General features: G+C 38.5%; 4 protein-coding genes across 6 annotated transcripts; 2 read left to right on the top strand and 2 right to left on the bottom strand.

The window, feature by feature from the left end:
- Positions 1-4339: 4339 nt before the first annotated feature.
- On the top strand, positions 4340-7011 carry LOC103950648 (protein CUP-SHAPED COTYLEDON 1-like). Its single transcript, XM_048587981.1, has 3 exons — positions 4340-4677; positions 5385-5650; positions 5965-7011. The coding sequence occupies exons 1-3, from the start codon at positions 4524-4526 to the stop codon at positions 6652-6654; spliced, it is 1110 nt and encodes a 369-aa protein (XP_048443938.1). The 5' UTR covers positions 4340-4523; the 3' UTR covers positions 6655-7011.
- Positions 7012-7721: 710 nt separating this feature from the next.
- On the top strand, positions 7722-10293 carry LOC103950645 (cleavage stimulating factor 64). The gene is made up of 7 exons (XM_009361877.3): positions 7722-7881; positions 8013-8090; positions 8527-8565; positions 8656-9237; positions 9327-9419; positions 9642-9821; positions 9926-10293. Exons 1-7 carry the CDS (start codon positions 7789-7791, stop codon positions 10049-10051), a joined length of 1191 nt encoding a protein of 396 aa, XP_009360152.1. The 5' UTR covers positions 7722-7788; the 3' UTR covers positions 10052-10293.
- On the bottom strand, positions 10203-15248 carry LOC103950646 (CRM-domain containing factor CFM3, chloroplastic/mitochondrial). The gene is made up of 9 exons (XM_009361879.3): positions 14221-15248; positions 13122-13587; positions 12907-13037; positions 12158-12502; positions 11749-11905; positions 11376-11668; positions 11212-11271; positions 10877-10960; positions 10203-10666 (listed from the first exon to the last, which is right to left on the bottom strand). Exons 1-9 carry the CDS (start codon positions 15067-15069, stop codon positions 10577-10579), a joined length of 2475 nt encoding a protein of 824 aa, XP_009360154.2. The 5' UTR covers positions 15070-15248; the 3' UTR covers positions 10203-10576.
- A 1085-nt stretch (positions 15249-16333) lies between these two features.
- On the bottom strand, positions 16334-21753 carry LOC103950644 (synaptotagmin-5). 3 transcript variants are annotated; one of them, XM_048588058.1, is made up of 15 exons: positions 21542-21753; positions 21146-21380; positions 20528-20602; positions 20331-20438; positions 19950-19982; positions 19751-19840; positions 19468-19593; positions 19191-19334; positions 18568-18975; positions 18250-18384; positions 17946-18161; positions 17561-17833; positions 17303-17440; positions 16898-17200; positions 16334-16770 (listed from the first exon to the last, which is right to left on the bottom strand). In XM_048588058.1, the coding sequence occupies exons 2-15, from the start codon at positions 21344-21346 to the stop codon at positions 16549-16551; spliced, it is 2472 nt and encodes an 823-aa protein (XP_048444015.1). In that variant the 5' UTR covers positions 21347-21380; positions 21542-21753; the 3' UTR covers positions 16334-16548. The 3 variants fall into 3 exon arrangements, with proteins under 3 accessions (XP_048444015.1, XP_009360151.2, XP_048444016.1); XM_009361876.3 differs by having other exon boundaries at positions 21146-21753; XM_048588059.1 differs by lacking the exons at positions 20528-20602; positions 21146-21380; positions 21542-21753 and having other exon boundaries at positions 19759-19840.
- Positions 21754-22373: the final 620 nt, after the last annotated feature.

Genomic DNA, 22373 nt, shown 5'->3' with positions numbered 1-22373 from the left:
GTGGCCGGAAACACGGGGTGATACGCCATATGTTGTTCTACAAATGGAGGGTTGTGTTTTTTTTTTTTTTTTTTTGGTCATGGGATTTTTTTTTTTCAAGTGACATATGGCGTATGTGTTCGTGTTCTAGCCACACTGAAAAATTTATCCAATTCTTGATTCCCCAATACTAAATACATTCCTAAATATAACTCGGAAATTTCTGTTTACACCCAAAGTTGTCTCTAGACACACAATTTCTTTGGGTACCCCTAATTATTCTTAATTTCTCTGGACACCCAAACACATTTAAGAATATACTAGAACCTTTAAAAAAGATTTATTAATTTGAAAATTAATAATAAAAAAAAAACTAGAAATAAAAAAATGAAATTTTTTTACGGCCAAGCCGCCATTGGAGAGGGGAGAGACGGACTAGGGAGAATCTTGTATGCACAAGGGTTTTCAAGGAACGTGTTTGGGCCTAAATCATGATTTTGGCAGAATTGAGTTTCGGTAGTCTCGGGCCAGAAGTAAAATGCATCGTTGATGGAGTAGCCGAGTCTCGGGTAAGTTAGAGTCGTTGAGATTGAGATGTTTTCTGATAAGAATCAGAATATTCTAAAGATTGAAGATTGTGGCTGGTGGGATGAAGAATGAATAAGTCACATAATAAGTTTAGGTTCAGAGTTTTAATAAAAAAAGGGTGAGAATTAGTGCTAGAGTTTTGGCCAAAAATTATTCTGAACATATTCAAAGAATATGCTGAGGAATTGGAATATTATCATAATATTACAATTCGGCATACTTGGGCATCAAGAAAATTTGTTCCTATAAATATGAGAGGATTTGCAATGTAGAGATCTCTTCAACTCAACAAACAACTCAAAATGCTCTACTTGAAAACCCTTACTCTACAAAAAACCCTTCTCACAGCCCAAACTTGTTTCACAACCCTGAGAAAAATACTATCCTAATGCTCTTATCAACACAACTTCACTTTCAATAAGTAAACATCACTGCATTGACAACTAGCGACATCTTTAGTTTGGATAAGTAAGCAACACTGGAACTTGAAAGTTGAGTGATATAGAAGCATCTTCACTTTGGACAAGTAAACAACACTGTTTCTGGTTGGTTGGTTTTCTATTTACATCTAGGTCGGGGTCACTTCATTAGCCCTGACAAAGTGAGGTGTTTTATGAACGGTTGCTCTCAGTTGCACTTCTTAGTTTAGTATTCAGATGGCCGAACTATGTTGACCATAAAGACACTTATTTCCTTTGACAATCTTTGCCTGCACAACCTAACACTGATAAAAACAAATACAAAATTAAAAAGAGAAAAGAAAATTAGAGTTTTTGATGGCCAAGCCTCCATTGGAAGAGAGGGGGGGATAGAGACTAGGGAACACCTTGTATGCACAAGGTTTTCAAGCAACGTTTTTTCCTTTTTAATTTTGAGTAATTGCCTGTTGTTTTGGCTATGGACTAACCAGAGAGAGTGCCTTGCACTAGGATTGAGAAGAGGAGGTCGGGCGATTGGAGTGAGTAGCAGTGGCTAAGAAGGCTATGGTGTTCACTGTTCAGCTATGAAGCACATAAGGACTCCTTTAGGACCACCACCACCATTGGATCGATTTTGAGAGAGAGATAAAGGAGAAGTATTGGTGGATAGGTGGTTGGATGCTGTAGGATGGACTAGCTGGTGGTGTCGTCAGGTAGGGAGGAGGCGCCAATGGAAGATCACCATCATGTCTTCTTTTTTCTTTTTACAAAAAAAATTTAAAAATAAATGAAATAAAAAAATTATTAACACTTTTAATAAATTGTTATTAGATAGAGGGGCTCCTACATGTAAAAGGGTAAAACTGTCTTGAACTCTTTTTAATAAAATTGGATGTCAAAAGACAATTCTTGAGTGTAAACAGAATTTCACCATATAACTCACGGAAAGCTCCATTGCATGATTCTATGAAGGGTAAAACTGTTATGATTCATCATTCTTCTACTTTTAAACTGGACGACATTTCTTGTTTCTTTCTTTCAAAGTAGCTTGGATGTAGTGAGTTATTCAATTCGGTTCAAATTAAGCACCAATAAGTTTTGGTAATAAGTAAAAATGAAGGGAGTTTCGATATTGAGAGAGAGAGAGATAAAGGAGATGTATTGGTGGATAGGTGGTCGGATGCAGTGGGGATGGACTAGCTGGTGGTATCATCAGGCAAGGAGGAGGTGCCAATGGAAGATCACCATCACGTCTTCTTTCTTCTTTTCACAAAAAAAAAAAATAAATAAATAAATAACGCTTTTGTTAATAAAAAGTCTTTTTAATAAAATAGGAGGGAGTTTCCAGCTTCTAATTCAAAAAGGCATTGTAAATTAAATTTTCAAATCAAATGCAATGTTCTAAAAAATATCGCCTAGACAATTGTCGATTGCCACGATTAATTCATAGGAGTTTAAAAAATAAAAAATGATGCTTATATCTGCCTAGGTACCCACCTGGTCAGCCTAAACTTGCCTAGACACCCTCTTAGACCACTTAAGTCTCGACTCTCACATAGACAAAAAATAAATAACTTTCAATTTTTTGCATTTTATTTTTTCAATAAATCATAAGCTATTTGCTAGGTACTTAGATAAATGCTCATTATATATATGCATGCTTGTTCACAATGTTTTCAATATATTATAGTACTTTATAACTTATGTGTCATTTTATTTTGCAATTTATATATCCTCATATAATTATGTATTTGTTTAAGTATGAGTAGACATTTATTTATATGTTATATATTTTAATTATAAAAAAGTACCACCTAGACACCTAGGTGCTAAATCTTTGTCAGCCGTGCCTAACGTCTTTTAGAACTTTGACCAAAAGTCACCATCCTTATTTTTTCTTATCATCAAACTTATGCAAAAGGTAATGATACAGTGATCATCGTGTAAATTTTAACCCAAAGATATAATAATGAGCACCCGAGAGAGAGATGTTTCTAGTCTTCTAGAAACCCTAGCATGCAGGAAAGATGGATGTAGTACTACATCAAAAGCTGGAGTTAGGATTGAATTTTATGCAAAGCTTCGAAGACAAAAGGAGGTGAGTGAGTGAATGAAGAAAAAGATCCAACAGAAACGCTTTAGATACGGTCGTGCGGGTTGGTCACCATTTTAACCACTCTTGGTAAACTTGTGCACACTGATTATAATTAATTAAATAAATCAGAATCAGAACATAAGCCACACCTATAGCCTACACCTACAGCCAACCATTATATATGCATTGAAAGATCTTTGAACTGTCAATTATGCAATATTCTTTGCCATAAACAAACTATCATATCATGCAAACTTCCAAACATGCAATCTAATTAATTAAAATTTGCAGCATATCAAGCAATCTATCCATGAATGTATCCGTATATAGGCTATATTTGGTATTGTTTAAGATAATAAATAAACTAATTAAACTTCATATACTATAGTAATCAAAGAGTTGCAACGACTTTCACAATTAGAAGAGAGATGATGTTGTTTAGAGTGTTAATCTGATACAGAAATTAAGGAATTATATACGTGTTTATAAAGAGTTGAGTGATTTCTTTTATTGTCAATTGGTTTTATAGTTGTTATTCAATTTTCTTCACTTTTATGGTAGAACATCAACTTCATTTATGATATACTGCTCATCTGCTTCCAATATGTGTTGTCTACGTTTTAGACTTAAATAGTATCATGCATGAAGGGTGTGTTGAGAATGTGAATTCATGTCAAGAAATTGAGGGATTTTACATGTGTTCTTTTAAGGAGTTGAACTTTCCCCTCAACTTGTTTAAGATGTCAATTGATGACAAATGTCGGTAATTTATGATTGGATGAAAAGGGATAATACTGTATAGATTGCCAGGTTCCCATTGGACTGATAGTACGTGGTAATAGCGTAGCCAAGGTTTGGTGGGTAGAAATGGGTGAAGGTTGTTGGACTGGATCATGGAATTAGAAGCAAAATACATGAAATCTGGTACAACAAAGAGAAAACCTCATGCCTTGCCACTCATCTTCTACCAAATTTCATTTAAAACGACACAATTGTCTTATCCACCTTGATTGAATCATTCGTAGTCAATGCCACAGCCGTATGGAGCTTGGTAATAATCTCAAGCCTCAGAGACGACTACCAGAAAATATACATACCCCTCTTACTTGTTCAAGTATAGTAGTAGCTGGGGTGTTTTGGTAAATTCAATTATTTAATTTCTTAAGAAAAGTAGGACTTTCCAATTACCATCTTTGTCAAAGTGTTAGCTGTAGTTATCAAAATATAATAAGAATAATGTGGCTAATGGCTAGGCTGCTTCTTGTTGAAGATTGAGTTTATACAACACAAAGTACAAACCATTAATACCTGATCACCTTGAGCTTTACTTTTAAGCTGGCCGGCTAGCATCAGATATCCATACTAGGGTTTCTGCTAGCTGCTTGCCTTTTCTTAATTTCGCATCGAAATCAAATCCACTTGGTTTGCTTATCGAATCAAGAATGCAAGAGAGTCTTCCTCCAGGGTTCAGATTCCATCCTACAGATGAAGAACTGATAACGCACTATCTGTGCCACAAGGTTTCCGATGTTAGTTTCACGTCGAAAGCAGTAGCAGTCGTTGATCTTAATAAGTGTGAACCTTGGGACCTCCCAGGTATATATATGGTCAGATTATATGTTTATATGTGCATCATATTCAACCCTATTCTTCTGTATATCAGCCTTACATGTTTGCCTCTTCATCTAAATTCATCTGATTATACCTAATTTTCTATGATATTTCGTTTCTCATTCCTTGCTTTTAGTAACGATCTTGATGAGATCACAATCTGTATTTCTTAAATTTGCCTTTGTTGAATTTACGCAAGTAAAGCAATCTTTCCTGAACACTACATGTAATCCAAAAAGGAAGAAGGGATAGTTTGGGGAGCAGATCTAGGCTTAGTAAGTTGACTAGAGCACTAAGTTCGAGTCTCTCTCCCTACAATTTGGGTTACTTCAATATAGACTATTGCTTGGATCAAAATGGGAATGAAATGTTCCATTCTCTTCCTTCCTTTCTGATTTGTTTGCCAACCACACCAAATACACAGTTCCCCCGACATTTTTTCATATAGTGGACTTTTCTTAGATTTACAGTAGATCTTTTTATTAAAAAATGCAAGTAGACCTTTAAAAATTGTTTCACAATATGCATTTTTTCTTATACTAATTTACCAAAAGATATACTTGAATACTATGTTTTCCGAACGTTCTTAGCTTAAATATTCATAATTTTGATAGGAATAATTTCTTTACGGTAAAGTATTTAAGGGATATATGCAACTTATAACAAACTAAATTATTATGCGGTTGGTGCAGGCAAGGCTTCGATGGGAGAGAAAGAATGGTACTTCTTCAACCTGAGAGACCGAAAATATCCAACTGGACTTCGAACCAACCGAGCCACGGAAGCCGGCTACTGGAAAACAACTGGGAAAGACAAGGAAATACGTCGTGTAGGTGTGCTGGTTGGGATGAAGAAAACCCTAGTTTTCTACAAGGGCAGAGCTCCAAGGGGTGAGAAAAGCAACTGGGTCATGCATGAATACAGACTAGAAAACAAGCATCCTTTCAAATCCTCAAAGGTACAAATTACTACAGAAGTACAACAATTGGATCGTTTGGGGCTGTTATCTTAAAACCTCTTCGACTGATAACACTTTTGCTAGAAGTGCCTGAAAAACACTTGGAGGTTCTTCTAAATTAAAAAGGTGTTTGTTCAGAGAAGTCTTCTATTAAACATAAAAACTCCAAACTTTTTCTGTAAAAAATAGTCATAAGCACTTTTGGCTGCCATAAAGTGCTTTAAGCCATTTAAGAAACAATCTTAAACACTTGGCCTTTATAACTCGATTATATTATATATAATTCCTTAACTTGCTAGGTTTAATTTATGCAGGAAGAATGGGTGGTTTGTAGGGTTTTCCAAAAAAACATTAGTGCATTGAAAAAGCCACAACAAGCAACAACATCCTCACAGAAGCAGCCAACCAACGAGTCTCCATGCGACGATACGAACTCAATTGTTAACGAATTCGGAGACATCGAGCTGCCAAACCTAAACAGCAATATTAACGCAAATTCATCCAGCGGGTTCAGCAACAACATTTCTTCACCCCAAAGCTATTACAGCAATATTCTTGATCATAGCAAGAACAACATAAACGACGTTACCAACATGAGTTTGAAAATGACTTGGGCAGCAACAGCGGCAAGAGAGGCAGCCGCCAACGCTCTTTCATTGCCGTCAAGCTTGCTAAGTCCCTCGAATCTTTCGGTGAATTCGTTGCTTCTTAGGGCATTACAACTTAGGAGTAGTACTAATAATAATGGTAGTAATTATCAACCAAGAGCTACTAATCATGTTCAAGCTACAGCAGGCACTAGTACTCTAGATTACTCATCATATGATCATATCCAGCAGCAAGGAATGATGCCGTCAATGTCTCATCACTTTGGATCCAGTACTACTATGGATCATATAAATTCAAATTTCCAAGCTTCTTCGTCGAGTACTAATGATCAAATGATGGAATCGATGCCGCTGCAGCATTCGGAGCAACCATTCAATTTGGACTCCATCTGGTGAAGCTGTGAAGTGTACGGCCTGATCCAACGAATAAGCTCACATCTTGTAAAGTTCAGCATCGTTGCTGTATTAATCCTGAAGTACTGGTTATGAAACAAATGCAGTACCACAGGGAGAGTAGACTTCTCACATGCACGCAGTAAAGTTCGATAATGTTCCATATATTTATAACTATGTTGGACTAATATCGAAAAATAATAGGGTTCTTGCCCTAGTTTATGGGTATAATTATGTTGAAGAGTTAGTACTGTTACTTATGTTGGTCCAGATATGATCAATGCATGCTGGTATAGAGAAAACTCCCTATGTTCAATTTGTGCCCTCTTATATTATGTAAACATCTTTTTCATGGTCAAACATCTCAACACATTTCTCCCTCAAATTTCTTACGGTAGTCTACACAATGAAGGTGATGGTTAAGAAAATGAATGTTTTTTAATATTATTGCAAAATTCGAACCAAATTAGCAGATAAATGCAAAGTTATTTCGAGATCTCAAAAGAAATATAAACTATTCAGATTTACACAATGTCTTAATTAATGAGGAGTGAATTTATGTTAATTGTGTATGAACGAGATACCTAGCTAATCACATTTAAAAAAATTTAATTATCTTTAAATCGACTAAAACATTCTCAAGGAATATTTGTATATATGAACCTATTTGGAATGAGTTGTATTCAGTATTAAAATAAATATGATACATGATTTCTCTACGTTTAGTAACAAATATGAAACCAACAAATACGTACATTACAATGTAAAAAAAAATGTAACTAAATCAATTATTAGAGAATAGTTTTGTTTTCAATAATTAAATAATTATGAGAGAATAGTTTATCCTATTTTAATTTCTTCTCCACCTATTCCTAACTCATCCGATGATTCCACGACTTACCCCTATAGAATCATAAATCATCATAATTTCAACGGTCAGGATTTTATTGATGGAACAAATCGAGTCGACTATATAAAAATGAAAATAAAAAACGCGGCCCAAATCATAACAAATTATCGTTAAAAACGCGGCCCAGGCCCATTTAACCGTTGAAAATAACCAGCACACCCCAGAAGCGCGCTTTCTAGTCTCCGTCTCTCTCCTCTCTCCTCTCTCTCTCGCAGTCTCAGTGCACAATGGCGGGAAAGCAACTCTCAGGCGACGGCCTACCGGCGAACATCGCCGGAATGTCGAAGAACCAGCTTTACGACATCATGTCTCAAATGAAGGTATCCCCTACCACCCTCGAATTTTCTATTTCTTCTCCAATTTTCCTTCCGAAATTTTCTGTCACTCCAAACACCCAAAATTGACCTACGAATAATGTCGACGTTCGTTTTCTTTATTTCTTTGAATGCAGAATTTGATAGAACAGAACCAGCAGCAGGCGAGGCAGATCCTCATTCAGAATCCGCCCCTCACCAAAGCTCTTTTCCAGGTTCCTAATTTTTTAGGGTTTTAGGGTTCCTTTATTTCGAATTTTCCCCTTTTATTTGGTTTTGATTCAGAGGATTTTGTGTAGTTAGGATTTCGTTTGTGTCAATTTTGGTGCTTTTCTCTTTTCTTGAGATAATTTTGTGCGATTAGGGTTCAAAGTTCAAATGGTACGAATGGCTTTGTTAGGAAGTTGCTTAATTTAGTTCCGAATGAGAAAATTTGATTTTCCTTTTGTTAATTGCTAAATTAATGTGTGATTTATGTTTTTGTATCATGCTGTTTGAGAGTTTGGAGAATATATTTGTTAGGCATTTGTATTAAGCGATTACTGATTCGTGGTCGCTGTTAAGTAGGTTGTTGCTCTGGAATTATCGATTTTACCTTTAACTACTGATATGATTGCTGATTGTGTTTCTGCATTTTGTATTCGTTCACAGGCGCAGATTATGCTTGGAATGGTGCGGCCACCTCAAGTGGTATGTTTTTTCTTTTTCCAGAAAGCTTGTCGTTTAAGTGTTTTCATATTTTTCCACTTATGTTACATGCTAAATTGAGGTTGTCTGTAGATTCCCAGCATTCAGCCACTGACGTCACATAATTCTCAGCAGTCGACACAACAAACTCAGCAGCCAAGCACTCAGGCTGCTCCCTCATTGCCCGGTCAAGTTGGTTTGCAGGACCAAACTGGGCCATCTCAGATCCAAGCTCCTCTGAGAAAGCAATACCAAAACCAACCAGCAATGCCTAGTTCATCAGCTGGTGCTCCATCTATAAATGTTCAGTCTCAGCCTATGCCTTCACGTCCCCTGCTGAGCCCACAGCAGCCTAAGGGACATCTAAATCCTCAAATGACACCGACTTCTCTTCCACAGTCCTCTCAACTCCCAAATATGCCTGCACATCCTCTTCATTCTTCTTCACAGCCACCTTCGCTTCATCAAACCCAAATGCCTGCTGTTTCCAGCCAGTTGCAACAGTCATTACAGACATCTGGAGTGTCTTCTCATATGCCGTTGCAACCACCATTGCCACCACAACCAAGACCACCTTCAATGCCTAACTTCCATCACCAGTATCCGCCGCAAATGGGGCCCAACATGGGTTACCAACATGCTCCTCCCCAACATCTTTCACAATCCATGTTTCATGTAAGTTGAAGTTTATAGTTCACCAGTCGTTATCAAATGTATGGCATATATGTGATTAGGTTAATTGCTTTTATTTCTTATCTGCTCAGTCAGGTACGAAACCCCCTGTTAGCGCTGGGCCTTCATTTCCACAGGGACAACCACCACTTCCAAGTCAACCACCACCTCAATCTATGTATCAGGTATACGTTTTTGGTTTTATGTTTTTTTATTCTCTCTTTTGCAACTGCCTTGTAAATCATTAGTTTATTAGTTAAGGATGCTTTGATTCTAGGTAATGTTTCAGTAGTTTCTAGAATAAAAAACGCATGCCCTGTTTACTCCACTTTTCTTTGTCATCCCATGTTTGAAGGATCGGTGGAGGACAAAAATCTAACCTAGCCTAAGGCTTTTTTATCTTTCAGGGTGGAGGCATGCATTTAGGTTCAGAGTTCAACAATCAAGCTGGATCTTCCATGCAAGTTGATAGAGGATCGTGGATGTCCGGTCCACCAGAGAGTTCGACAGTGCCACAACTTTCAGCACCGCCACCGTTAGGTCCTGGTCAAATGGGCCCTGGCGGCCAGCCTCCTCGCCAGGCACCGGTAAGATATCTGCTACTTCTCATATTAGACTTGAGCCGGAGCTTTTGTTTATAGGTTGAGTTTTCCTATTATTCATCATTCAACTCTTATGCGCATTTGTGCAGTTGTCCCCTGAGATGGAGAAGGCACTGCTTCAGCAGGTCATGAGCCTCACACCGGAACAAATTAACCTCCTGCCTCCAGAACAAAGGAATCAGGTGCTACAGCTACAGCAGATACTGCGCCAATAAACTCTTGAATTTTTCAATATTTTCAGCCGGAATTAGGGACCGCGTTTTACTTCAATTTTTGCTCCCAGATATCGTTGTACCATTCAGTGATCCAAACTTGTGCGACTTAATTTATTACTTGATGCAATAGTCTTGTAAAAACGACGTGTAGTAGTTTTAACTTTTCAAAATTTGATTTTCCTGTTTCAGAACGTTACAACTTAACTAATCTTGAGATGTTAAATCTACATCCATTTGTGGTATGCACAAAATGTCGTCGAGCAACGAAATACATCAGAATTTTGTCTATGCTAAAAGCCTTTCTGTTTCAATGTCGGAGTTTTACTCCCTTGCTTCCAACGCAGTCCTCTTTGAAGTAATTGGAACCATCTTACGCTCCGAGTCGCAGATAATCATTCACATATTTAGACAGAAGCCACCAGGTAGGACTGCAACACTAATTCTTACAAGCATCCCATGTTTTGCCGTCGTCAACAGTTCTTGCTCATGCTCGAAACTGATCATGCGTTCAAATGCGCGAAAGTTTTATTCTTCGTTTTCCCAATCAGAATCTTCACCGTTGCCATCTGAATCCACGTATGAATCTTCATCTTCATCCTCATCTTCACCCTCGCTCTGCAGATAAGAACCAAACATTTTACTCTCGTTGCTCGATAAGGAAATAGTTAAGGAAAGCCAAAATCTGTCTAGAAGAGGCATGCTAAAAATTTAAATTCTCATGTTTTGCCCTCTAAACCGGTCACAGAACTATACAAACAATCTGGTTGGAGATCAGGACCACTTGATAGTAAATAGATGGCAATGAGAAACAGTATAATATCTCACTTGGACTAATTCCAAGGCACGATGAATCTGCTCGGGATCTCTTGAGCTCCAGGAACTCTCATCAACATCATCTTCAGAAATACCCTGTTCACAATCAACAAAGCTATGGTCAATGGTCATGGGCATGAGCAAACACCCATACAAAAACACAAAATTATATCATGCATATTATTGGAGAAACAATAACTGTAATAGCAACACCAAGTTGGCCGTGTGGGAGGGGGGCATACGCTTGGATCGCACAGTGAACAGATGAAGATGAATAAACATATAGTGGTCAATGATTTTATCAACAGTGCTTCAGATATGTGCTGTAACGAGAAATTATAACTTACAACTTGCGATTTCATTTGTTCTATGTTCTTCTCCAGTTCAGATATGTGCTGACTGAGAGCCTGCATGGGACATATGAGATCTAGTGTGAGGCGAAGGACATCAACGAGAGAAAAATATCAGCGGAAATGTATTTCAACAAAAAACTGGGAAAAAAAATAGTAACCTCATGGCGTTGCATGGCCACTGAGCGTTTTAATGCTTTAGCCTTAGTTAGAAGGTTCCTTGGCCTCAAGGTAATGGGTCGCCGATAATTCTTTCCACGATAGTAAATGAGAGCATATCCCTTTGGAACTCTTTCTATTGCCACAAGTATACCACCACTCTCATATTCCAATAACCTAGCTGTATCTTCAACAAAAGCAAGAGTCTTTTGCTTGCTTATTAATTTCACTAGTTCTCTGTGCTTCCAATGCAAATGCATGTTCTCGACGACACCATCAAAGACACCACGTATACCTGGTACAAAATGTAATAAAGGCCATCAGTGTTTCAGCTAAATATTTTATCTTCACCTCAAAAATTAGAAGATTACTTACCCAGAGGCAAGTATGCTTTCATTCTCAAACCAACCCTACAAAACATAACCCGTTCCTCATCAGTGATTGTTTCCTGATCATAATCAGGACCTGCAGGAAGCATTAACGATTCTATCTTGGATAGCAGTTTCTCTGCTCTTAGCTTTTTGGCTTGGGCCTGTCAATGAATTCAGAATCTCAAACTAAGGTATGTATGAATCCACATATATCCTTTCTTCCGCAACTAAGTTATGTCTAATGAAAGTTAATGATATATTTTGGATAAAAACATGTTGCAAAAAGGTACCACTCTAGTACCTGGGTCTTTTTCATTAAGTCGAGTCAATTCCAAAACTACTGTATTCACAAGGAGTGAGAACGAGACCCTCACAGGCTCGTCCACTAATAGAAAGATAGAGAAAAAACTTACAACACCTAGTTTATGCTCAATTCGTCTGACATGCTTAGCATTCTTAGCTCTTGAATCTTCTTCAATCATCTTTTCCCGTTCTTCAGCAGATATTTCTCTTCCCCAACGAGCTTGAGCCTCATAAAACTCAGCCAAAGTCCCTGCAAGTGCCTGTCCTTCCACTGCACCTGAAGAAGCCGCATCTATTGCTTTAATCCGCATTTTCTCTTCAACATCTTGGACCTGTTTCGTCAGTTCCTGTCTTTCAGACAGAGCAGCAGCGACACTTGTTGGGACAAAATCTTTCCCACGGTAAATGACAATATAATATTTGTTTCTGAGCAGTAAAACACCACCTGTTAAATTCTGCAAAATTGAAGGAGCTTTAAATCAGTACACTTCTGGTATTATTCCATAGGTAACAATCAGAAAAAAGATTACAAAAACAAACCTCAAAACTATTTGACGAAAAGAGAAAACCAAATATGCTGAGTGCCTCTTCAACCTTAGATTTGGTAGAAAATGCAAGGCAGAGGCGCATAACGGCAAACTCATTAACAAGTATTAACAGATTTACACAGGTTCCTTAATTAGGAGGATGGTGTTTCTCGTTTTGGCCTTTAAAAAAAATAATAATGCAGACTAAGCTTGAGAAAGTTTTAGCAGGAAGAACTAGAAGTGCCCTAACGGACACGAACGAAAGGTAAACAGTCACACAAAAAATACAAGGTTTGATGGTAATGTAGGATAAGAGACAATGTAGGACAGACCTTTATCTCCTCAGCCATCAACTTGTTGTTTGTATTCTGGATACCTCGTTTGACAGCAATCTTCGCAACAGAGCTTTTCTCCCAAAGTTTAATAATAGCCAATGCCAACCCTTGATGGTTTCTATTTCTCCCTTCATCAAGAAATTAATAATGAAGTGTTACGTCAAATACTGACACGGAAAACTGAAGAAAGGTACATAGAAGAAGATTTCTACCAAGGGCAAAATGACAAGGAAGCGATTTGGCAAGTTTCCGTAAAGTAGTCATCTCTGCATTAGTCAGCCGCGACCGCATCCCAGTAGGGAGAAGCCTGAAAGGAGTTTTGTAACCAGGGATTGTTTTGGGAAGCAAATCAGCATCAACAGGAAGTACTCCAGTACCCCACCACTCAACAAAACGAGGACCTAAATCATCCAAGAGGCTGTGAAACTCAGCTTCCTCCTCTGTCATGTTATGATCACGCTCTGGGATTTTCAATGCTTGCTCAGTGTTATCTGGACCTGAAGTTGCTTCATTGCCACTTCTCATCTCCAATGTTTCAGATGACGATATCTCTGGGATAAAAAGACCACTCCTTTCCCCATCAACAGTTTGGAATTGAGAAGGTCCTTTGTAATTACTCCCTCGGTACACAACCATGACACTTCCTGACCGCCATAAAACTAACCCTCCTGTTCGACGCTGACCAATCACTACAAGCAGTCAGTTACATTACGAAAGTAAAATGCTTCTGCATGTTCATTTCTAAACTATAGACATACAATTCTAAGTTGCATTCACCAAATGTTATAATCAAGGTTCTAAAAGACGCTAGCCACTAATCGTGCAGCGGGCCGGGGCCTAGGCGGACTATGCGGATTTAAGTAAATCTATTATATTTCGTGTAAATAAATGCCTGTTCATACTTAAAATATTTATAATTTCATCATAAACTAGAAAATATAATGACATATATATTATAAAGTATTGGAACATAATGAAAACATAGGAACAAGTATGTTTATTTAAGTATACGACAAGTCTCTTACAATTTATTAAAAAAAATAAAATGCAAAATAAAAGTTATCTATTTTATGTCTAAGTGAGTCGGAACATAGGCGAATCTGGACGGGCTAGTCGGGTGCTAGACGGTCTAGGCACCATTTCTTACTTTTTCAAACGTCTAGGCATTAATCAGGACGGTGGTCAGCCGCCTAGCTTGGGCTAGGTGGAATTTTTAGAACAGTGGTTATAATTTATACTCAACACACTTATATACAAATGTAATATTGATCATATAACACCAAAATCAGAAAATTCGAGAACTTCACAAACCTCAACAATCTCGTGGGCTGTCTTCATATCCAATGCCAGCACCTCATGGAACTTGAGCCTCACCAGCTCCGTCTTCCTCCAGGTATCGTGAATCTTCTCTAGCACCGCCTGCGTGATCCCGGCCTTTGGCACACTGATCCTTTCCCTAAGCACCATCCCCATTCTCCTCAGCCGCTTCAGTTCCTCGTCCTCAATCGTCAATTCCGCCAACGACGGTGCTTTCCCTCTCCTCTTCCTCAATCCCTTCACCTCCTCCTTGTCACTCACCTCCTCCTCTTTCTCCCACGGCAATGCCACCTCATCACCGCTCTTCTCCTCCTCTAATACATAATCCGGCCGGACCCACTCCCGCTGCAACAAATCCCCGAGCTTCTCCTCTCCGCTTGCCGCCGGCACTGGATCCTGACCGTCCAATCCAATACCATCATCTTCCTCCTCATCGTCCGACCCCAACCCCAAGTTCCGCAACCGAAGCACGATTCTCTCGATCGCGCTCTGGCCTTTATCCTTGTCGAAGTACCGAGTCGTATCCGCCTTGCCATCTTGCTCATGCGACTCCTTGACCTTATCGTTGACTTTCTGGCGGGACAATTCGGCGGGAGAGCTACGATTGGGCCACTTGTTGAGCCAGGGAGCGGAGGAGGCGGGTCTGGATTTGTGCTGCGGGGGTTTGGCGTTCGCACTTCCACCGTGCTCGGTGGTTCCGACGGTGAAGGAGAATGTTTTGACGAGGCGAAATGACGGTTTTGGGGCCGAGAACAGGAGTCTGAGGGAGGAGGGCGAGTGAGAGGTGGTTGGGAGTGAGTTCATGAGTGGCATTTCGGATATTTTCGCGGTTGTGAAGGCCATTTGTGGTGAATATTGAATTAAATAGTGCGCTTACTGTCGCTGTTGACGGCGGTGCGCTGTCATTGTCTGGCTGGTCGGAACTCGGAAAGCGGTGGAGCGACGGGAGGCTGGAGACGAAGACTGTGTTTGTAGTTTTGGAGGGAGACGATAAGATAATTTTTCTGGGAAAATTTCGGGTATATCTGTTTCTTGTGTACATATGGAATATTATCGAGGGCAGGTCTGTAATTTTGTGGGCGGAGAGCTCTCATTCTTGCACTAGTACGGAAATTATCGAGCGTATCAATAGATGACATAACTTGCTGAATTTAACAATCGGATTACACATATCATTGAACTTAACGTTATTTTCAACCGATCCGGTTAAAGGGTTATAAAGCTAAAAATAGTTCGGAATGAAACGAAAATCGTCTCTAACCGAGGGCTAGGACAAAAGGCTTGTAGGACCCATCGAACCCAAACTTTCAAATTAGGCTAGCGGGCTGACCATTTCCTATCCGAAAAATTATTAAGATTACATAAAATAAGAAATCTAGAATGTTACTCATGTCAGCGACACATGTCACTTAAAATCCTATTCAAAAAAATTATTGATATTATATAAAGATAAGAAATCCAAAGGCTTATTCATTTGGCGACAAGTGGCACTCAAAATATATCCAAAAATCTTATTTTAATATGATAGTTTAATTTAATTAACCATATTAATTTAATTAAAATAATAAATTATGTCCCTTTGGCCCCTTCGGTTAGAGATGATTTTTTGTCAATTGGCTATGTTTGGCATATGGCCCCCTCAGTTGAAGATGGTATAAAATATGGTTATATTAAAATATAATTTCTTATAGGGCTATAGCCTATAAAACTAAAGGGAGCCCTTTGACCCTCCTTCGGTTGGAGATGACCTAAATTTAAATAATCGATATGAGCTATTCATGAAGCATTGATGTGCATAATAGAAGCCCCTATTTCTTGATTGATTTCAGCAATTAAGAAAACTGTTATTCTTCGCACTTCGCAAATGTGAGATCCCTTTTTTTTTTCTTTTTTTAACAAGGTACGATGTGCGTGGTCAAATATTCAATACGGATCTGGTTGCATTCAAGTAAACGAATTCCAGCCGAAGGATCCTTCGATTCATCTAGAGATGAAAATTCAGAAAAGAACACAAACTATAAAATTAAAACTTAAATATAAAAGATGCGTTTATCTCTCTTGGTACAAGTGTAAATTTGTAATGTAAATGTAATACATGAAAGTCAAAGCTAAAAACTTGAACATTTGACTTGAAGTGCTGCAGAAAAATTGGTCAAGCATCAAGGAGCTTACACAATTACACAGCATGAAGATGGACGTGAACTGTTAGAACTCCATGTACATACTCTTATCTGTAAACGCACTCCTGTTAATTAACTGAAATTACTTACACACCGGAAGATATAACCATGTCAACAAAACTCAAAACCGAAAACAAACGGCTCAGGTTCCGGAAAATCTACTGCTGATGGAAGGAGATGAGTTCAGGATTTCCTGACCAAGCTCCTTTATCTTGTTAAGAAGTAGACCTTGCTCGGTCTCCAGTTGAACCATGTACTCTTCTTGTGTATCCTCTAGGGCTTCTAGCTCACACATAGCCGTTGCGAGCCCTTCAATATTTCCATCGTCGATTAGAGACTGAAACTTCATCATCATTTGTTTCATCTGACCAAACTCATTGTAAATTGCATGTCAGAAAGGAACTGAACTCGTTCAAAACATTGTTCCTAGGTACAATGCTAACAATGTGGCCCAAGGCGAAAAACTAGTAACGAAAAACGAGTCTTCTCACCTCACTGGAAATTTTGTGTGCTTTGTTTATGGATGGTTCAGAATCCAAACTTGCTCTTTTCTCCAACTCCGGGACTCTTCGTGTGACCTGAACATGGATTTCCCCCCTACTCACATTCTGAAGAGGGATCCACTTGTCTGCCATCTGATTCGGAGGCAATCTCTGATATTCCACGACGCAATCACCTATACTCGATGCCCGTAATAAGGCATTGTGGTCTTTCACATGCAAGAGTAGGGGGCTGCCGTCATCAGGAAATTCCAAGGTTTGATTCCACTGCGGATTCAGAGTTTTGTACATAACCTGCAACGCAAGACATCAAAGTAATAAGAGATCAAAAGCAAAGTAATAAGGAAAAAAATGACAATTTGTACAATATTTGAACATAAATGTGACTGCTCAAACCTTTGTTTGTTTCTTCAAGTTCCCGTATTCAACCCTCACATATGGATCACTTGTCCCTCTCATATCAGCAGCAATAAGGTCTTTTGCTTCTATGAGAACAAGTTCAACCCAACCATTACTTGAACCCGTGGCCGAACCCTGAATATTCCAACAAGGGGAAAGGAGGAACAAAGTTACAAAACCATATTAAACAACACACACTGAGAGCAGAATGATTCCCGCGCATATGACCAAACAGACTGAAAAAAGATTCCATACCCTTGACCCATCAGAGCCTTCAACTCTGACTGATTCTATTTGAAGCCTTAGTTCTCCGGAATTCACTTTTTCTAGAGGGATCCACACATCCCTGACTGACCCTTCGACCAGTCCCTCTAAATTAACTCGTGCGCTGCCAATGTTGTCATCACCAAATGTGTCTTCGTTGAAGCATTTTATCATCAGGTATTCACCTTCTCCAATCTCATCAAATTCAAACTTCTGATTCCAGACGGGATTTAAATCATGAGCAGTCCTTGTTCTCTGGAGAATCTGGAAAGAAGGTTACGGCAATATAGGGTGTTTATAATGTTAGTTTCTGCAATATAGACTTTAATTTACACATGAGAGGAAATCATCAAGGGAGGGAAAAAAAAAAATCTACCTTTCCATATTGCAATTTAACATATGGATCGCACTTTCCAGATCTGTCTTTTGAAACAAGATCTTTTCCTTCCAGAACAGTTATGTTAACTTTCCTTCCAGTTTTTGGTAGAAAATTTGATGACCCAAAAAGTGATCTTCGTGAGGTAAGAAGAGAGTTGTCTACGTGTGAACCATCGGAGAATTGCCATTCTTTTAGGACAAGCTTCACCGTCAACTACATGATGCATTGAGAAAAAACATATGTTAAAATTAAATAAAAATAAGGGATACATAAATCAGTCATAAACCTTAAAATCTGTTACCTCCCCCGAATTGACCCCCTCAAATGGAACAACGAATTCAACTTCTTTTCCACAAAACTCAGCTTGTTTTGCTATCACTCCAGAGTCGGGTCCTATTGCCCAGAATATCGTTGAATCATCCTCAACATACTTCACCTATTCAAGGGAAGAAAAGTTCAACTTAGTTGACACTCAACAAGTTGATGATAACTTATGTGCAGAGAATATATATTATCATGTGTTTCTGGTCGGAAACAAAGAAGAAAATAAAAACTCTGTATCATATGGTGATCATGACTATCTGTCAAAAGATTAAATTTTGCAACGTAAAAATAGTACCTTAATTTCACAACTCGCCAGATAGTCATACTTCACATTGTTTGGCGTACACTCGTAAAGATTAAATCGAAGATTTCCTGTTTCGTCGTGTAACACCATATTAAACTTCGAATTCCAGCTAGGGTTTGAACCCAACTTCACACCTGTTTTTCTAGTTAACTCTTCAAGTTCAACCTCCACAAATGTCTGTAGATCTTTATCGACAAACTGCTCATCTGAACTTCTATCAAACTGCTTTCTGGACGGGCTTCCTTTCAAACCATTCCTAGAAACCTTACTTGCAGAAATGACTGTCACGTATATAATGCCTCCAACAGCCTTTTTCCTTAGGTTCACAGCTGGCATAGTGTAACAACGGCGGCGAGGCTCAACCATTGTCTTAACTAGCGTGTCGGTCAAAATTTTAACCTATAGAGAAATCAATATTTATTATTTATCAAATTATCAAGCTTTGCTTGGAATGTAGCTAGATGTATGGCCGTATGTTTGTTTACAGCAACACTAATTTATGAACATACTACTGTATTTTAGAGAGAAATGTACGATTAAAATGGTCCTGGTCAAGAATTAAGTCGGCAAAACATAATGCAGTACAAAATAACTTTCAGGGTTGGGAGTCAAACCAGCCAAGAAGAAACGCCGGGAAGCTCTGTAGCAGGCAGTGCTTGGCTTCCGCCACTTCCAAAGGCAACTCCTATCCTCACTTCAGGAACTGACAGAAATGAGTACAAAATCGCTTTCCCATTCAAGACCGGCATCAGGAGAAGCTGCAATAAAGAGGCAATTTAGTGAATATAGCTACCAAAAAATGATAATTGCACAGCTTCTAATTTCTTTTGATAGAATCCTTTCAAAGCTGAACCGTATGAGAAAAATGGAAAAGGAAGCGACTTTACATACATCGCCCTTGATGTGGAGACTATTTATAACTATCCGTGCCGTCCCCATAAGTGGCTTGGCAAGCTTTGCTTGCAACAAAATACTCATATCATTTGTATCCCAGTCAAAACCTAAATGCATGATCCGCTGCCAAAATGAACAGAGACCATGTATACGAAGATGTCAGGAATTTAGTAGTCATACAAATGAGCCATCGAGAAAAAGTAAAACAATATACTTTAAGATAACACTACAAAAGAATCGTAATAAAGTTTGAAAACAGTAAAATATATAGAAACCAAACCTGATCACCTGAAGTTGACCAACGAGTCCCATGAAGACCCAAGCTAGGCGGGGATGAACCTAGTGAAAACTCCAGCAATTCAACTTTTTCCTGCATAAAAAACAGTTACTTTTTAATTACTTATCAGATATTCAATACAGTCAGGATGAATTCAAGGGTTCAAATTGTTATGAACAAACAAAAGGCGTAGATCACTTACTATAAGCCTTGATTTTCTGTGCTTCAACCGTTTCTGCATAAACAAAACTTACACAAGTTAGCATGATCCATTAACAAAACTTGTGTTCGTGAATGTTTAACGGACAGACCGAGACATCCTACCGAAATCAGAAAATGGCAATGATAATCACCGGAACTTCTTTCAGCATTATAAGCATTCAGTTAGTGGATTCAAAAGTAATTTAGGAAAATCGACAATCAACGAGTATCTGAAATTTTAAGATGATTTTTCTTGCAATATGAGAAAGCCACTGGATGGCCAAGGATGACATGGTCACAGAATGCAAGTGGAAGACTTAACTTGTTAACCTCGTACAGAAAAACTAATATAACCGGCTGATACACAAGGACACATTCTCACCTCAACAATGGACGAAAACCTTATTGAGAGCTTCGGGTTCATATAGTTGGGCCATACTTCCGTCATCAGCTTATTCAGCCATTCGCAGTGCTCCAGTGGAGTCGTAGACTATATAAACAACCACAAAGCTAAAATTCAGCATCAATAAAGCTCAAATGTCATACAAGTCAAGGAAAATTCTGGAACAAATATGGTACCGAGTTGTTCAATATGACTCTCTTCCATTGCTTGTTCAGGTCTTCAACAAGTATCCGACGCTGATAGTTCCCGTACTGCAGACAGAATTAGTGACAACTTATGTTACATCCTAGTATGATTTCGATCGTTGTGATCCTTAAAGATTATGAAATGCAACACAACAGGAACAGTTGCTAAGTCAGTAGATAATCACAACCAATGAACAAACGAAAACCGAAGATTATATTAAACACCATATTCTGAACAATTGACCAGTAAATTCTTCTTCCACTTAACACTAATGTAACCTGCCACTCAGTACTACGGTCCGATAGTATTCATCTTCCCTTGGAAGTGAGAGGTCGTAGGTTCGAATATCGTGGATGGCAAATTCAATACCAAATTAAGTTGACCATTATTCGGCTTTAGCCGAACACCCTCCCCTTAGTGTAAAAATATCTATGTATTCAAAAAAAAAAAAAAAAAAAACACTAACGTAACCTACAAATATAGATCATCCAAAATCCGCAGTTAGAATTCCGCTCTCCGAAGTTTAGATTAATTTAGCGTAGAATATCGCTCTCGAATCGAAAAATCGAGAAATACATAACACGATTACAAAAAGAAGCAATTTTTACCTGTAGGGTTGCCCAAACAGCAACAGCAAGTGGAACCCAATTGGAGAAGGAGAAAACCCATCTCTCAAAAGCCCAGACAAACAAAACCAGAGGTAACAAAAATGGAAGAAAAGGCTTCTCTGCCATCACATGGTTGAAGAACTCCACTGCATCCTCAAGGCTCAACCTTCTCCCCTTCCTTCTATTCATCTGAGCAGGCATCTAAGTAAACCAACTTTCACACTTCACTTTTCCCCTAAATATATACAAATATATATATGGTTAATTATATTGACTAGAATCTCCAAAGTTTCATGCTTTATTGAGGAACAAATAAAAACCCAGAAACAAAAAACAAATTCTCAGTTTTTAGGTGTGAGGTGTTGTAGGGAGAATTGAGAAATATTTATGAGATACTTTGCCAGTAGAAGAGGCATTTTTTTTTTTTTTTTCGAACGAGCCAGTTGAAGAAGCTTTTAGATGGTGAAAGAATCTGGGAGAGAAATCAGAAGCAGTTGGCTGCTCCGGCTTTCCACTTTTGTAGAGAGAGAAACAGGAGAGAGGAGAAGTCAAGCGAGAGAGACGGGGAAGAGAAAATGAAAATGACCTATTTTTTTATTCTTTCCAGAATTCGTTAACTACTATGAAAAGTGCTTCTGGTCCCCGTTTAAGCACTTATCTATGTGAACCCCACGTAAACCCTTTTTTAGTATTTGTCCTCTGATGATGGTGGAGGAATCGTGTGTTCGGTGGAATCCATCCGACGGCTGAGGATCGGCTGAGGATCGGCTGTGGGCGTATGTGATGTCAGAACTCGTTGGCCGCTGGCTATTCAACGTTGGAGCTCGACCAGTACACTGGTTTGGTAGTACTGTGCTTTAAAAAAAATAAAAAATTGCTTCTAATGTACTGTGAGAGTAAGTTCATTTTTGTTGCTTCACGTTTTTAATTTTTTGAGCTCAGCTTTTTTATACCCACATTTTATAAAAATACATCAGTACCAAACCAGTACTAATTACCTATTGGTCTTTGAACCAGGAGGATCCTCATCCTCTTTTTGAGGATCCTAGGGATCCTGCAATCACCTATGTTCATCATACATTGTGCGGTCAAAAATCATTGTAAATTTTTTTTATTTAAAATTGAATATAAATAGTACCTGAAAAAAAACTGGCAACACGATGTACGATAAATGAATATGATTGGAGGATCTCCGAGATCATCACAAAGATGATCCGGCGAGGATCCT

Source organism: the organism of the source record quoted next, unplaced genomic scaffold (genome assembly GCF_019419815.1).
Source record: "Pyrus x bretschneideri cultivar Hongxiangsu unplaced genomic scaffold, Pyrus_bretschneideri_v1 Contig27, whole genome shotgun sequence".
In the NCBI taxonomy this organism is placed as follows: Eukaryota; Viridiplantae; Streptophyta; class Magnoliopsida; order Rosales; family Rosaceae; genus Pyrus; species Pyrus x bretschneideri.
The sequence above is the reverse complement of the archived record's forward strand: the minus strand, read 5'-3'. Positions and strand labels throughout refer to the sequence as shown.

Coding starts and splice junctions, on each gene's coding strand:
- LOC103950646 (XM_009361879.3), bottom strand. CDS start 15,069: ATGGCCTTCACAACCGCGAAAATATCCGAAATGCCACTCATGAACTCA. Junction 13,588..14,220: donor CAGCCCACGAGATTGTTGAG/GTTTGTGAAGTT, acceptor GTGATTGGTCAG/CGTCGAACAGGAGGGTTAGT. Junction 11,906..12,157: donor TTGAGCATAAACTAGGTGTT/GTAAGTTTTTTC, acceptor ATTCATTGACAG/GCCCAAGCCAAAAAGCTAAG.
- LOC103950645 (XM_009361877.3), top strand. CDS start 7,789: ATGGCGGGAAAGCAACTCTCAGGCGACGGCCTACCGGCGAACATCGCC. Junction 7,882..8,012: donor ACATCATGTCTCAAATGAAG/GTATCCCCTACC, acceptor CTTTGAATGCAG/AATTTGATAGAACAGAACCA. Junction 9,822..9,925: donor AGCCTCCTCGCCAGGCACCG/GTAAGATATCTG, acceptor GCATTTGTGCAG/TTGTCCCCTGAGATGGAGAA.
- LOC103950648 (XM_048587981.1), top strand. CDS start 4,524: ATGCAAGAGAGTCTTCCTCCAGGGTTCAGATTCCATCCTACAGATGAA. Junction 4,678..5,384: donor TGAACCTTGGGACCTCCCAG/GTATATATATGG, acceptor CGGTTGGTGCAG/GCAAGGCTTCGATGGGAGAG. Junction 5,651..5,964: donor ATCCTTTCAAATCCTCAAAG/GTACAAATTACT, acceptor TAATTTATGCAG/GAAGAATGGGTGGTTTGTAG.
- LOC103950644 (XM_009361876.3), bottom strand. CDS start 21,346: ATGCCTGCTCAGATGAATAGAAGGAAGGGGAGAAGGTTGAGCCTTGAG. Junction 17,834..17,945: donor TTAAATTGCAATATGGAAAG/GTAGATTTTTTT, acceptor CCTTCTTTCCAG/ATTCTCCAGAGAACAAGGAC. Junction 16,771..16,897: donor CACACAAAATTTCCAGTGAG/GTGAGAAGACTC, acceptor GAGTTTGGTCAG/ATGAAACAAATGATGATGAA.